Raw genomic sequence first — 14,686 nt, forward strand, 5'->3', positions numbered from 1 at the left:
TCCATTAAACCATTACCTTCCCATGTTTTCAAGCCTAGTCCTAGCCTAACACTTGAAGAACAGCAACAATCATAATTGGTAACAATCTTGCTTATCCCTTACCTTTGTGTGTGTATCTGATTAAACAGCATAGGATGGCCAAGTGACTCCATGAGATCAGTAGGAATGATTTCCAGTTCTGGGCTTTCATTTAGCAAATAAAGAAATTTGGTAGTTGTAGTCACTCAACATATCCCTCTTCCACAAACCCATAAATCAATGCTAATTCGTCCATTCCTCATATGTTAACGTTTGCTCTGGTCATTTATTTATTTCACGTCTGCCCCCACAACCTCCTACTCCGCCAGTCGGCCTCTGCACCCTTTGATTAAACCAGCAACATAGATAAAAGGACTTTATTGCCCACCTGTACAGCGTAACAGAAATCATTTCTTCATGAAGGCAGAGTGACTCCCGATACCCCATGACACAGAAGCTTCTGAGCTGGAGACCTCCATGTAATGGGGCGGGGGAGCTCTATGACTTACCCCATGATGTGTGCGTGTGTGAGTGGATGGTGAAAAGGTGCACACTTAAATGTATAGGTGGCTGCCTGTGTGGGTGTATGATGAAAGAGTGCACAATTAAATGTAGGGGTGGCTGTGTGTGCATGTCGAGTGTATGATGAAAGGGTGCACACTTAAATGTATAGGTGGCTGCCTGTGTGAGTGTATGGTGAAAGGGTGCACACTTAAATGTATAGGTGGCTGCCTGTGTGAGTGTATGGTGAAAGGGTGCACACTTAAATGTATAGGTGGCTGCCTGTGTGAGTGTATGGTGAAAGGGTGCATACTTATTTAAGTGTATGGTGAAAGGATACACAATTAACTGTATGGATGGCTGGGTGTGCATGTTGAGTGTATGGTGAAGTGGTGCACACTTACATGCATGGGTGGCTGCATGGGAGTGCCTGAATGATGAAAGGGTGCACAATTAAATGTATAGGTGGCTGCCTGTGTGAGTGTATGATGAACTGGTGCACAATTCAATGTATAGGTGGCTGCCTGTGTGAGTGTATGGTGAAAGGGTGGACACTTAAATGTATGGGTGGCTGCCTGAGTTTGTGTGCCTGTATGGTGAAAGGCCACACACTTAAATGTATGGGTGGCTGTCTGGGTGTGCCTGCATGGTGAAAGGGTACACATTTAAATGTATGTGTGTCTGGGTGTGCGTGTGTATGTTGAATAGTGTGTGTGCTTGAGTTCAGGGGCACAACAAAACTTACATTTCAGGGGGTGCTAACCCTTCAAATGTTGGGAGAGGGGCTAACTTCACAGGTGGTAGGGGAGGGGCAAAAACTTATTTTTGTAGGGTATCTAACTTCTTTATGCATTCTAATGAGGCTATTCTAGTGCAGCTTCAATGTTGCAAGCAGTTAACGCTCTCCTTTAAGTCTGACCACACCTACGTATGTACTGCTGTCAGAATAAGCGGTCTCCTGTCTCCTCTCCACCCTTTCAATCACTTCTCTGGAATGCAAGTACTAAACCCACATCAAGATTCAATTGCCTTAAGAATTATTTATGCATTTGAATGCAGGTACTAACAGTGAAATGCTTTACGTTAGTAATTGCTGGGCCCTTGTTAACAGCGAAACCCAGGTGCTGTTTAACATTTCTCCAGCATTGGATATTTCATGGATTCACATGCTTAGAGTATTCCCTGCCGTCGGACTGGGAACCCTCGGTATATTTATAAAGACGTTTTCCATAGGAAAAAATTTCGACACTTCTGTGTCCTATCTACGTCGTTTTGGGCCACTTACGCCTGCCCCCAATAGGACGTAGCGGTATAAATAGCCCCGCCCCTCGGCTCCCTTCAGATTTCAACCGACTACCAAAGTAGTGGGATCACCTTGAGTTATCGGCTATTTTACAAGGTTGATTTTGTTTCTTTCCCAATGTCTAGGAAGGCGTTGTTCCATCCGTGTGCTACTTGCGGATTGAAAAAGGTTTACGAGGGAGATGGGCATAAGGATTGCCTGTATTGTCTTCATCCTCATCATTCTGCAGACAGTTGTGAGATTTGTAAAGGCTTCTCCCAGAAGACCCTGAGAGACCGAAATAGACGTCTGGTGACGTGGCTGAATGACAGCGCGGGAGCGTACCCTCCTTCGGAGGTAGGCTCTACACATAGTTTGGCCTCGAGTTCAAAATCTCTGGTAGTTCCCCGCCGCTCTGTATCTGCAGAGCCGCCGGCGAAGAAGCCACGTTCGACGGAGAAGCGTTCCTCTGAGAAACATTCTAAAAGGGAATCGTCATCAAAGGGAAAAGCTTCTTCTTCTTCGTCAAAAAAGGATAGAAAAGATCTGTTTAAGACCTCCTCAGGAGACCATCACAGGTCATCCTTGAGTCGAGATTCGTCGAAGCATAAATCAAGCTCAAAAAAGGCAGGAACGCCTAAGGAGCCTGCGCCACAACCACAGCTGTCGTCGACGGGAGTTTGGTCGACAACGCCTTCATTACCATCAGCGCAGATTATTCCTGCAATCGCTTCGTCAATTCAGACGATGATGATTGAGAAGGTGGCATCGTCGACGGCGGCTCCTCTGAAAGGGCCCTGCAACCGGAGGTGTACGATCCGATCTTACCAGAGGCCCTGTTAGAACAGGAAGCGGCCCTTTCGATATCATCTGTGGAAGACGACAGGGAACCGGTGGTAGGCCCAACGGATTTGGGATTACAGAGTGTCAATAGGTTGACGGTCTCGAGTGGGCGAAGTATCCCAGTTACAATGTTACTGAATCCCAGGGCAGTGTTGTCCTTGGAAGTGTTATCCACATTGCAGACTCGATTGAGCTGGTTGGACGCGAAGTTGCCTCACATTGGTGCACCTGCACTGGTACCAACAGCCCAGCCGGTTAGCGAGGATCCTTCACGCTCACATCCGGAGGAAGGAGAGTTACCGGATTCCGATTCAGAGCGTGGAGAGTCTTTTTCAAACATATCATCGTCCCCTTCAAGAAATCCGACATGGGAATCGGAGGCTTAGGTGGAAGCTCCAAGAAGTCCGGCGCCACCGGATGACATTGGTTCCCTCCACGCAATGATGCCTAAGGCATCTGTCGAGTTTGGCCTGACCCCCGGAGGATGAGAAGAAAGACTGCTTCTTGTTTGATCATATGGGGAAGAGGAGGAAGTCTGTATTCTCGGTCCCCATTCTAGACCACGTCTGGCAGGAAGGGTTACGAACCATGCGCAATCCGTTTTCGGAGCCTGCGGTTAAAGGCAGACTGGAAAAGAAGTTTAAAGCTCCGGAGTCTACTCCAAAATGTTTGTCTTCGCAGCCCTCCCCAGAATCGCTGGTATCGGCAGCTGCTGCAAGAAAGGCGAGGTCCCAGCATAAATGCACAACCCCACTGGACTGAGGCCAGGAGGCAGGATGCCTTTGGCAAGAAAGTGTTGTCGGTAGGAGCGACAACGGTGAAGGCAGCTAACTCAGTGGCTATAATAGCGAGATATGACAGAGAAATGTTGCACCGTTTAGCCCCCATCCTGGAACATCTGCCGGATGAGCACAGAAAAAAATCTGCTATGTTGCTGGTGCGTGAGGGGAAAGAGGCGTCAAACCACTCAATAAACATTGCTGTAGACCTGGCGGAAGCAGGTTTCAAACAAATAAACAACGGAGTGGTTTTGAGAAGGCAAGCCTAGCTTAAGTGTACGAACTTTAGGCCAGAGGTACAGTACAAAGTGCTTGATATGCCGTGTGAAGGAGAGCAATTGTTTGGGGAGAAGGTGGACGAGGCCTTAAAAGGCATGAAAGAAGACTCGGACACAGCACGCTCTCTTGGAGCCCTACAGAGCGGCAGAAGTTTTCGATCTTTTCGCCCCTTCAGAGGAGCATCAGGAAATTCACGATTTGTGTTATCCAGGGACCGGGGTTTCAGCAGGCCATCATACTCCTCTCAAGGCTATAGGCGAGCTTCCCAGGCGACTAGAAGAGGCTGAGACTATCAGGCTTCTAGAAGAAGAGGAGGTTATTCATCATCCACAAAAGACAAGCAGTCAAAGACCCAACAATGACGAGCTTCAGGACGTTCTGGGAGGAAGAGTGTCTCGCCGCGTCGACGAGTGGGAGAAAATAACATCGGACCGTTGGGTGTTAGACACAGTGAAGCTGGGCCACTCTTTGCAGTTCAAAAACGTGCCACCACACATTCCACCTGTGTTTTTGGCGCAACCCCATCTTCAAATATTACAACAAGAAGTGGTGCTTATGCTGCAAAAAGGGGCTATAGAATTGGTCCCGGTGGCCAAGAGAGGTCAGGGAGTTTACTCCCGTTACTTCGTTGTCAAAAAACCCAACGGCAAGTGGCGACCCATTCTAGATCTCCGAGATCTCAACAAGACACTGAAAAGTCTGAAGTTCAAAATGCTTAAGCTTCAGGAGGTTATCCGATCTATACAGCCGGGGGATTTTCTGCCGTCGTTAGACCTGCAAGACGTATATTTTCATATACCAATGCGTCGACGACACAGAAGATTTCTAAGGTTCGTAGTCGGACGAACCCACTATCAGTTCAAAGTACTCCCATTCGGACTGAAGTCACCTCCCAGGACGTTCACAAAGTGCTTGGCTCCGGTAGCAGCTTGGCTAAGAAGAAAAGGTCATCATGTTTACCCTTATCTGGACGATTGGTTGGTAAGAGGGTCATCTCCGATAATAGCACAAGCAAGTCTAGAAGCCACTATGCGACTTTTTCAGCGGTTAGGCTTTGCGATCAACTTCGAGAAGGCCTCCTTAACTCCCTCAAGGAACTTGGTGTTTTTGGGTGTGGAGTTCCTGACGCAATCAGGACTGGTAAAACCATCCTTGTAAAGAGTTCACAAACTCAGGCACAAGGCAAAGGAGTGGAAAGCCCATACCAGGGTGTCGGTAAGAAAATACATGTCGCTGCTAGGGGCCATTGCGTCGTGTATCCCATTAGTAAACAATTGTCGTCTCTTCATGAGACCAATACAAGAATTTCTGGCAGACCGATGGTCCCAAAGTCGGGGCTTGTGGTCAGACAAATTGACTATCAGCAACATGCTTCTGCAAGCGCTTCGGTGGTGGCAGCTCTTAGACAATCTAACGAGAGGAATGTCCCTGCAGGAACCAGAGTTTCAGATGACGGTGGTGACGGATGCATCTCTAACTGGATGGGGAGCCCATCTGGAGTCCCTGCAAGTGCAAGGTCAGTGGTCACCGGAAGAGACGACCCTTCATATCAACGTACTGGAGTTGAGGGCGGTACGTTGGGCCCTAAAATCATTCTTGCCATGCATAAAGGGATTGGTCGTAAGAATATTGATGGACAATACAACAACAATGTTCTACCTGAGGAAACAGGGAGGTACTCGTTCCAGAACTCTCTCGACCGAAGCTCAGGAAATATGGCATTGGGCTCTCAAACAGAAGATAAGCATATTAGCTTACCACCTGCCACGAGTAAAAAATGTACATGCAGATTTTCGCAGCAGGGAGATGAATCTACTGCACGAATGGGAGCTGAACGACCAGCAATTGACAAAAGTTTTCAGAAAATGGGGCCATCCTTCCCTAGATCTCTTTGCGACGAGAGAGAACAAGAAGTGCATACAGTATGCATACAGTATGCGAGCAGATGGCCACCACCCGACTCACTGGGGGATTCACAAATACCCAAGTCGTGTGATCCTAGTGACCCCTTACTGGGCGAGGCAGTTGTGGTTCTCTGACCTACTCCAGCTGTCGATAACACAACCAGTGAGGTTCCAGAAGATTCCGAACCTTCTATCTCAGGACAAGGGAGCAGTTTGGCATCACAACCCGGACGGCCTCAGCATGACAGCCTGGCTCCTGACTTCTCCGAATTTGGGGCTCTGACCATTTCTTCAGACTGTCGTCGAATTTTACAAGCAGTGCGGGCTTCATCCACAAATACTTTGTATGCATGTAAGTGGAGGAGATTCTGCATGTGGTGCAAGGATCAACCAGGATTAGAACCCCTGGATATCGCGGCAGAGCAGCTTCTTCCATATTTGCTGCACGTAGCAGAAAGGGGTTTATCTTTTTCTTCAATAAAGGTTCACTTGGCAGCCATTTCGAGATTCACTCTTAAAAGACATTCGACACCACTGTTTAGTGATCGATTAGTTAAGCATTTCCTAAAAGGCTTATTTCGAACATTTCCTCCAACCAAAAAGTTTCCTCCAAACTGGAGTCTCAACCTGGTACTGGCGGGACTAATGAAGGTGCCTTTCGAGCCTATGTCGTCGTCATCTTTAAAATTCTTATAGTGGAAATTAGCCTTTTTGGTGGCTATTAGTTCGGCAAGACGACTTTCGGAACTACAGGCGTTAGTTATCGATCCGCCATACTTGAGGTTTTTCAAAGACAAAGTGGTATTGGCAACCAATCCTCATTTTATACCAAAAGTTCCAATTATATTCCACAAGCATTCTTATATTGTACTGCCGACATTCTTCACAACACCCTCGTCTTTCGCGGAAAAAGCTCTCCATACATTGGATGTAAAAAGAGCTCTAAAGTTTTACCTCAATCATACTCAAGACAACTATTTGTAGTTTATGGCCCTTCGGCAAAGGGAAAAGCGATCTCAAAGCAAGGACTTGCCCGCTGGGTATCGTCGACGATTGCTTTTTGCCACTCGAAAGCAGGGAAGCCACTGGAAAAGCGCCCAAAGGCCCATTCAACGAGATCCACTTCGTCATCGGTGGCATTGTGGTCGGGAATCCCGCTGGGGGATATCTGCCAAGTGGCATCCTGGTCGGTGCCGCATACATTTACCCGACATTATTGCCTCGAGCAACAACATGCACAGGATATGCAGATGGGACGAGCAGTCCTACGACACCTGTTTCAGTAAGGTAAACCCCATAGAGGGGTGTTTTCCTTCTATCAGTGTATCATGATTGGTTTTTTACTGTTAATGTACCATGACTGGAAGTTTTTTCCATGGCTAAATGCATGTGTGGCTATGATGATATTAGTTTGCATTACACACCTCTGAATTAAGGGTACTGCTATACAATCTATTCTAAGCATGTGAATCCATGAAAAATCCAATTCTGGAGAAGGGAATAGTTTCTTACCTGTAACTCCATTTCTCCAGCATTGGTATCTTACATGGATTCACATGTGCCCGACGGCCCCCCTGCATGCAAACTATATATATATATATATATATACCTCATACTACTTTGGAGGTCAAAATCTGAAGGGAGCCGCGGGGCCGAGGCTATTTATACCGCTACGTCCTATTGGGGGCAGGCGGAAGCGGCTCAAAACGACGTAGATAGGACACAGAAGTATTGAAATTTGTTCCTATGGAAAACGTCTTTATAAATATACCAAAGGTTCCCAGTCCGACGTCGGGGGATATTCTAAGCATGTGAATCCATGAAAGATACCAATGCTGGAGAAATGGAGTTACAGGTAAGAAACTATTCCCCTCTGTCCTGTTCTGTCTGGCAATAGCTCTCTATGTCAGCCAGGTCAAGTCAACATAGCCCAAAATGTCAAGGGGTTGGGGGGGCAGAGGGCAGAGCCCAGACAGCTCAATGGTGTTGCAATACTACTTGTGTTTAATTCCTTGGTTACTTATTGGTTCTTACTGCAGCATTGTATATTATTCTGGGCATCTGCGATAAAATAACCATGATAAGTGCTATTGCTTCGACTGGTATTCTGGTGCAACCAGTCTAGGTATGTCTAAATGTGGCCTGGCATGCTTTACTGTAATATGTTATTACGTATCTAGACTGGTCTACATTGTGCAGCCATTTGGACATGTTTTCATTGTGGCATGGCATTTTTAATAGCAAAGCATTATATTAGTTAATGCATTAATGTTCCTGTGACCTGTTGGTGACTTGCATGTATTGGAATTTTAGATTGATGGAGCCCTAAAAAACAATTGCAAACGCTCTGGCCTTTTAGCCAATTTTTCTCAGAAAGTGTGCTGCACATTTCTTTAAAACGCATATTTATATCTTTCTCCTAGAGCAGTGTGTGGCGTATCCATGCAGCAGCACGTTCATGCGTATTGCGCAAGCGTGGTAATCTAGGCCGGCCTAGAGAGTGGTGCAACCCGTGATTTGTTGTTGAGTTGTTGGGGTCCCTCTGCATGGCTCACAGGGGGGGCCCCAAATATTGTGTTACGCCACTGCTGTGGCCTGCCCTCACTCTGGCATGCCAGAATCTCAATGTGGTAATTGCCAACTGTGTCCACGGTAGTGAGATGGTTTTAAGGATGTTCACTTTCACAGGGCAATGATCATGTTTGGGAGGTAAAATTAGTAAGCCTCTGGTTGCGTCATGGGGGCGGTGGGTAGATGGATATGGGAAGGGTAGACGTCTGTCCTTTGCCTCTGTCCAAGCATTGCTGCTGCCTGTTAATGATTGTCAAAATACAAATCATGATCTCTGCTTCCCAGGTGACAGATTTGACAGGCTGGCTGGGCAGCATCCCTTTGCCATCTGCACTCCAAGTTGTTGCCTGCTTCGCGAGCCCCTAAAAATGGCTCTGAGTCAGCGTGGCTGATTTTCCAAGTAACTGGCGTGGTCAGACATGTATAAAAAACATGCATGCAGCTTTCATGCATTTACATGTGTAAAAACTATGCATAAAACGTGTATGCATGGTATTTAAACATGCTTTACGAATCCGGGTTATTTTCTATATTTTGGAGGGGACGCATGGAACATAATAAATGTTCCGGCCTCCCTATACACTCCACTTTCCAGAAAGAACTGCATTTACACACGCATCTAATTCATGCTAGAGTCAATGCTTTGGATTTCTTTGGAGCCGCCAGCTTTTAGCACCTACTAAAAGCTGGGGAATTCTACATGAATCCATGTAAAATCCCCCCCCCCCCCAATGTGTACATGGCAGGATGCATTAACACCTGTTTGAACTATAAAGTTCAAATAATGCATGTGAGCCTAGGTCTGCTGGGAACTGCATGAATCTTTTGGACTTCATAATGCAAACAATGAAATTGCCAAGGAAGGGAATGCAATATGCGTAAGTGCAGATGTTGAGGGCCCCCTCATTTCCTTACTGAAAGGCTGAGCCCTATAGGGGTTATATTTCATTGCGTGCTAATTGCATGGAGGGAACCGCCAAGGTGTGCACTAATGCTCATTGTAATTGCCTTCATCCATTGTTAACAGTTTTAGAGAACGCATACAAATTCGGGGGGGGCGCTGGTGTAAATGCGTTTCTTTTTGGCAGCAGGAGCAGATCGGTGTGGCACAAACGTTTGTTACGTTGCAAGTCCCCCATGCCCCTGCTGCCTGGTTTTTACACACATCGCTCCCTTAGGGTCTAATTTTGCTCCGGGCATAACGTGAATGAAAGGTTTAAAAGCTCTGGGTAAGGCTTTTACACCTTTCATTCATGCCACGCCACAGTTTTATTAATTGTATGCCTGGCAGGCAGTGTTTAATTGTAATTGTAAACGCTGCCAGTCATGCGATCATGGTATGCCGAGTTTACTCATTTGCATGGCGGAGTACACATCTGCAGGTAAAAGGCAGTGACACCAGCTTTTGTCATGCACATTGGCACTCCGTCATGCAAATGACCAACATTTGATGGCAGGGAGCTGCGTACGTGTATGTCTACACATATTGGCTCCCTGCCACCAAATTATAAGTTTCTCTAAAATGAGCTCCTTAGAGTTTAGGACTCTGTGGGCCTGGTTTACAAAAGCCTTTTACAATGGTGCAATCCCATTGAAAAACGCTTTGTAAATCAGGCCCTGTGACTTCCGGTCTGGGCATTGCTACATAGTCGGACTCATTTTACAAAAAGGGTAAAAATCACGAAGGGGGCATCCTACATTAGTCCTTTCTGACAAACGGTCCCCTTTGTGCAATTTTCGCCATATTCACTGCAAGGTGTTTAGAAAAGTGTTTAAAAAAAGGTGAAATGGCCTTAACACGTTTTTCTACACCACTGCAAATAGTGTAAATGCTACCTGCCATTTACACATGGCAGGCAGCATTTGTAATGGATGCCTGTGGAATCCGTTTGCTTTTAGCAGGGGCTAAAAAGGTGGATTCATTGTTTTTTTTACCAGCATGAAAATATCATGCATGTGTAAAATCATATGGTTTTTGAAGATGGAGTTCAAAAGGCATGTGAATATTGTGTCCCCAGCAAGGATGCGTAGTCCAGGAACAGACTTTTGTCCATGCATGGGGATCAGTTGGAAGCACATGGAGTGGGACATATAAATAGGAGGAGGGGCCAAGAAAAAGCTTTCTTGGTGTAACATGGAAGCGTTACATGATCATCCAGTGTTGGCCTCTGGTGTGTTAATTGTTGAAGAGTGACCAACATTGAACACAGTAAGTCTGTACCGTACCTCATACCCCACCAACAAAAACTTTACAAATGCGCCTGAGTGAAATAAATTGTTGCAAAACCTGGCCTAAAATCTTTTTTATACCTCTTTCTGTGCTTGCCGGATTTGTAAAACGACCGCCATTGAATGAGTTTGCCACTGTCTCACTTCACATACAGCAGCATAGGACCACTGGGATTTAACCCTACACAACACTGCAGATCCTTTACCCTATGCCTGGCCAAATCTTGCACACACATCAAATAGTTTCATGAAAACAGAGTGGCTGGTCACATTATCCCTTCTGATCTCCCTAAATGAGCGCCAATGTTTTGATCAACACTAGCAGAGTTTGATAGCATTGACTCCAATTTAAGCCTGGCTAAGCAGCACTTTCCAACAGAGTCCAAAAGCATCTGTATCCAGTGGCACTGTGAACCTCACATCCCATTTGCCTTCAGTCAGGAGAGATAGTTCGGAAACAGCCGCCCTTTGGTGCACTACATCCCATCTGAAAATGTAATGGTTTCCATAGGTCCCCTTTCTGACATTTTTTGACAGGTGGTCATGCACCCTTGGTGTCTTTAGTCCTGCCCCTTTTCATATAAATGTAATATAAATTTTATATCAAAGAGATATTAAAGTGTTTTGCTATCAATTTTATATAAAATGTATATTTGATCTAAAATGGGTATAATTTTGATATCAATTTGATATAAAATATACATTTTAGTTTTAAAACTGGTTGTTTACAATTGGGGTCGTCCTTTGCCGCTAAAACTCCCAGATAGACTACAAATACAATAACCAAACATGTCTTTTTGCTGAGGTCTGCAAAATGCATAAATGGTTGTATTCTTACCCAACGCAATACCAACATTACTTATCTGCACGTTGGAAAACAAACATGTCTTTTTTGGCTGAGGTCTGCATAATGCAGAAATTGTTTTATTCTCACACAAGGCAATACAACCATTTCTTATCCACACCTCGAAATACAAACATGTGCTTTTTGCTGAGATCTGCAAAATGCAAAAATTCACAAGCGTTTAAAACCAACCATTTTTACTGTCTAACACGAGCCAGCTCTGTCATTGATACTTTCAGCTGGCAGTGACCTTGCTGTATTGTCCAAGACAATGGTCTTTTAACTCTATAGGGTTATTTTTAGACCCTGTTGATCGTCTGGAAGGCTATAACCACATCTCTACTATACATAGGGCCTGATCACGACTTTGGCGGTAACGCTGGCGGTATTACCGCCAGCGGTATTAGCCCTACTGCCGAACTCCCCGGCGCTAATATCGCCGGATCACGAGTTTGGCGGTCATGTAATTCCCCATTCCCCATTGAGCCCATTCGGGAATGCCCCATTCCCCATTGGGCTCAATGGGGAAAATTTGCGCTCTTACCGCTGGCGGATTTTCCGCCGGTGGTAATAGCGCAAATTTTCGGTGGATTTCCCCCAGCCAAGAGCTGGGGCGAAATCCGCCGAAGTCCTGATTTGGCGGACCCTTAAATCCGGCGGTAATAGCGCGACTGCCAGATTTAAGGGTTACTGCCAAAGTCGTGATGAGGCCCATAGACTTTATGTCCAGTTCATATTTTTAGATCAAAATGATATGAAAAAAAGTTCGCTATCACATTTTTGGGGGGGACAACTTTATACAACAATATTAATTTTGATGTACATTCTTATATACATTTTTACATTAAAAAATTGATTTTTATATTCGTTTTTATATTTGTATATACATTTTAAATAGATTTTTGCTAGGCTTTTTTAAATAGAATCTATTTTAGCTGTATATCAAAACCATATCCATCTACAATCACTCTCTATGTTCTTGAAATTATAACATCATGACGTCATCTAAACTCTCTATAAAATGTATATCCACTTCCTATCGCAGTCCTCAGAGCTCACTTCACCCTCTGTAGTAGACCAAGCAACACTGTCGCCGGCTGCTCCTATCTTTCTATACATTTGATATAAAAAAGGTATCAAAACATTTGTTGATAGCCTTTTCATATTAAATGTTTACCAACTTCATATAAAATATACATTTTATATAATATCGATATCCAAACATTTTGATATCTTTTTTAAAATATAAAATGTATATTAAATGGATATGAAAACTGTATCAAAAGGGGCGGGACCAAAGACACCAAGGGGCCGTGACCACCCGTCAAAATGTTGCATTGCATAAAAGGGGGCCCCATTAAATGCTATTATTTTTATTATTTTATTTTATTTATTTACTTGTCCGCGCCGTAAACCCACAGCCATTGGGCTTATATTCATCAAACCTTTTTCTCTCTTCTCAATATGTTTCTGTTTCCTTGTTTTTCAGAGTACTGTGCACAGACATCTTGGGCCTTCGGCTCCCCGGTGACCCTATTTTGACACCAAACACTGTGTGTCTGACCCTACCAGGTCTCAGCAAGCGTCAGATGGGGATGTGTGTGCGTAGTCCTGATGTCACTGCCTCAGCACTACAGGGAATCCAGATCGCCATCCACGAGTGTCAGCATCAGCTCCGTACTCAGCGATGGAACTGCTCCACCTTGGAAAATGGGGGCAAAGTCCCTCAGGAAAGCGCTATTTTAAAGCGAGGTATGGGCAGAGAAGAAATATCCCTGCGTAGGTCTTAGTGGAATTATGCCACATTTAAATAAGAACATTGTAAAGGTAATTAAACCTTCCATTGCCACAAGATGGTCTAGGCTAGGCACATCTTAATGGGGGTTCTAAAGGGCCAATGGTCTAGGAACATAAGGGGTATGTTTACCTATATTGCTGGAGGAGTATGTTGGTACATGCTGATATATTTATATATGTCAATGTATTTTAAAAAGTATGGTGGTACACTCATTCATGTTGGGTTAGAGTGGTGCAGGAAAATGAATAATGAGTAGTGTTGACATGATGAAGTGTTGTACTGCATTCCAGTACAGTGAGAGGCTAGGATACACACAGGTTTGCAGAGGTATATTGCTATGTACTAGTACACGTTAAAGTTTGTTTGAACAGGTTGAGGCATGCTGATGTAGTCAGAGTTCTACTGAAGAAAGTCAAGATGTGTATGATGAATGTTATATATGTGTGGCTGTTCTCTTTGAGCGTGTGTATGTATAGATAGGTGGATACAGAGATTGATGGATGTTTTATATTTGTATTTATTTGGATAGGGAGAAGCATGTCAACAAGACACTCGTTCCAGGAGCACATATGGCTGACTGGTCTATCCCATGAATGGGTACCTATACAGATAGATGAGATGTAACAACATATACAAAACCCACGTACAGTATGGAGGCATTGCGACAAGAAGATGAAACAACACTGCATACATGGAAACATTCTGAAGTATCTGGGAGGGAGATATTTTAATGGACTGCAGGAATAATTAATTTTCCCTTAGGCTTTAATTGGGGGTTAGAATGATTTTAGGAGGGAGAAAGTGGAAAAAGGCAATATTATTCATTGAACAATTGGGAGTCTGCCGCCTAAATTGGGAGGGTTGGCATGTATGACACTGATATACACCTAGAAATGTGCACATTACAGGAAATATGTTACAAGATTATCATTGGCAGTATTTACAACTATGTACTGGGGAAAGGGCAGGGTGGGGTTTCAGTGAAGGATGAATGGGAGTGGTATCACAGGAAGGGGTATATAGAGCTTGAGGAGAGGGAATTAATTTAGAGAGTGAGAACTTGCACCTGGACTGGTGCAACCCCTGGTTCAATTGAGCCCCTATTTGGGTTTTGAGGGGGTTTCAAGATAATATCACTTCACACTCACCCAAATATAGATAATTGTCCCACTTTGTTTATTGTACTGCACATTTTATTACTTGGTTATCACTGTGCTTAATACATTTTGTTCAATCATTTTCCTTATGCAGTCCAAAAGTGGTATATTCTCGCCACCCCTATGGGGGCTGGCCTGAGTGGACTGGGCAAAGTCAGCTGTTAAGATCAGCAAAGGACGGTTGAAAAAACAAAGAAGGTACAAGGGAAAGTGGTGATGTTACCTAGGCAGCCTCCGGGGCAACAGAGGCCACATGAGAAAGCCATAGTCGACAGAGAGTCGGGCCGGAGCCTTTCCTCCCACAGAGAAACTGTGGTTGGGCATGGAAGCTATGAGGCGGTCCAGTGTAAGGAAGGTGCTGTGGTCATTAAAGAAGGAGAAGGTGGTGTCCCAGGCTGTAGTGGAGGGCGGCCCGGGAATGAAAAATGGAAACAAGCCACTTTCTTCTTTCTCGCTGTCAGAGATATTCTGGAAGTGTGTT

At 44.8% G+C, this 14,686-nt stretch overlaps 1 protein-coding gene across 1 annotated transcript in view; it reads left to right on the plus strand.

The window, feature by feature from the left end:
* The window catches only part of WNT10B (Wnt family member 10B), a 406,409-nt gene that overhangs the window by 219,533 nt on the left and 172,190 nt on the right, over positions 1 to 14,686 (plus strand). The window contains exon 3 of the mRNA XM_069653844.1: positions 12,740 to 13,002. Within this exon, the coding sequence (XP_069509945.1) occupies positions 12,740 to 13,002 (263 nt within the window). The remainder of the gene's footprint in view (positions 1 to 12,739; positions 13,003 to 14,686) is intronic.

This window comes from Ambystoma mexicanum, chromosome 3q (genome assembly GCF_040938575.1).
Source record: "Ambystoma mexicanum isolate Mex_15411 chromosome 3q, UKY_AmexF1_1, whole genome shotgun sequence".
Classification (NCBI taxonomy): domain Eukaryota; kingdom Metazoa; phylum Chordata; class Amphibia; order Caudata; family Ambystomatidae; genus Ambystoma; species Ambystoma mexicanum.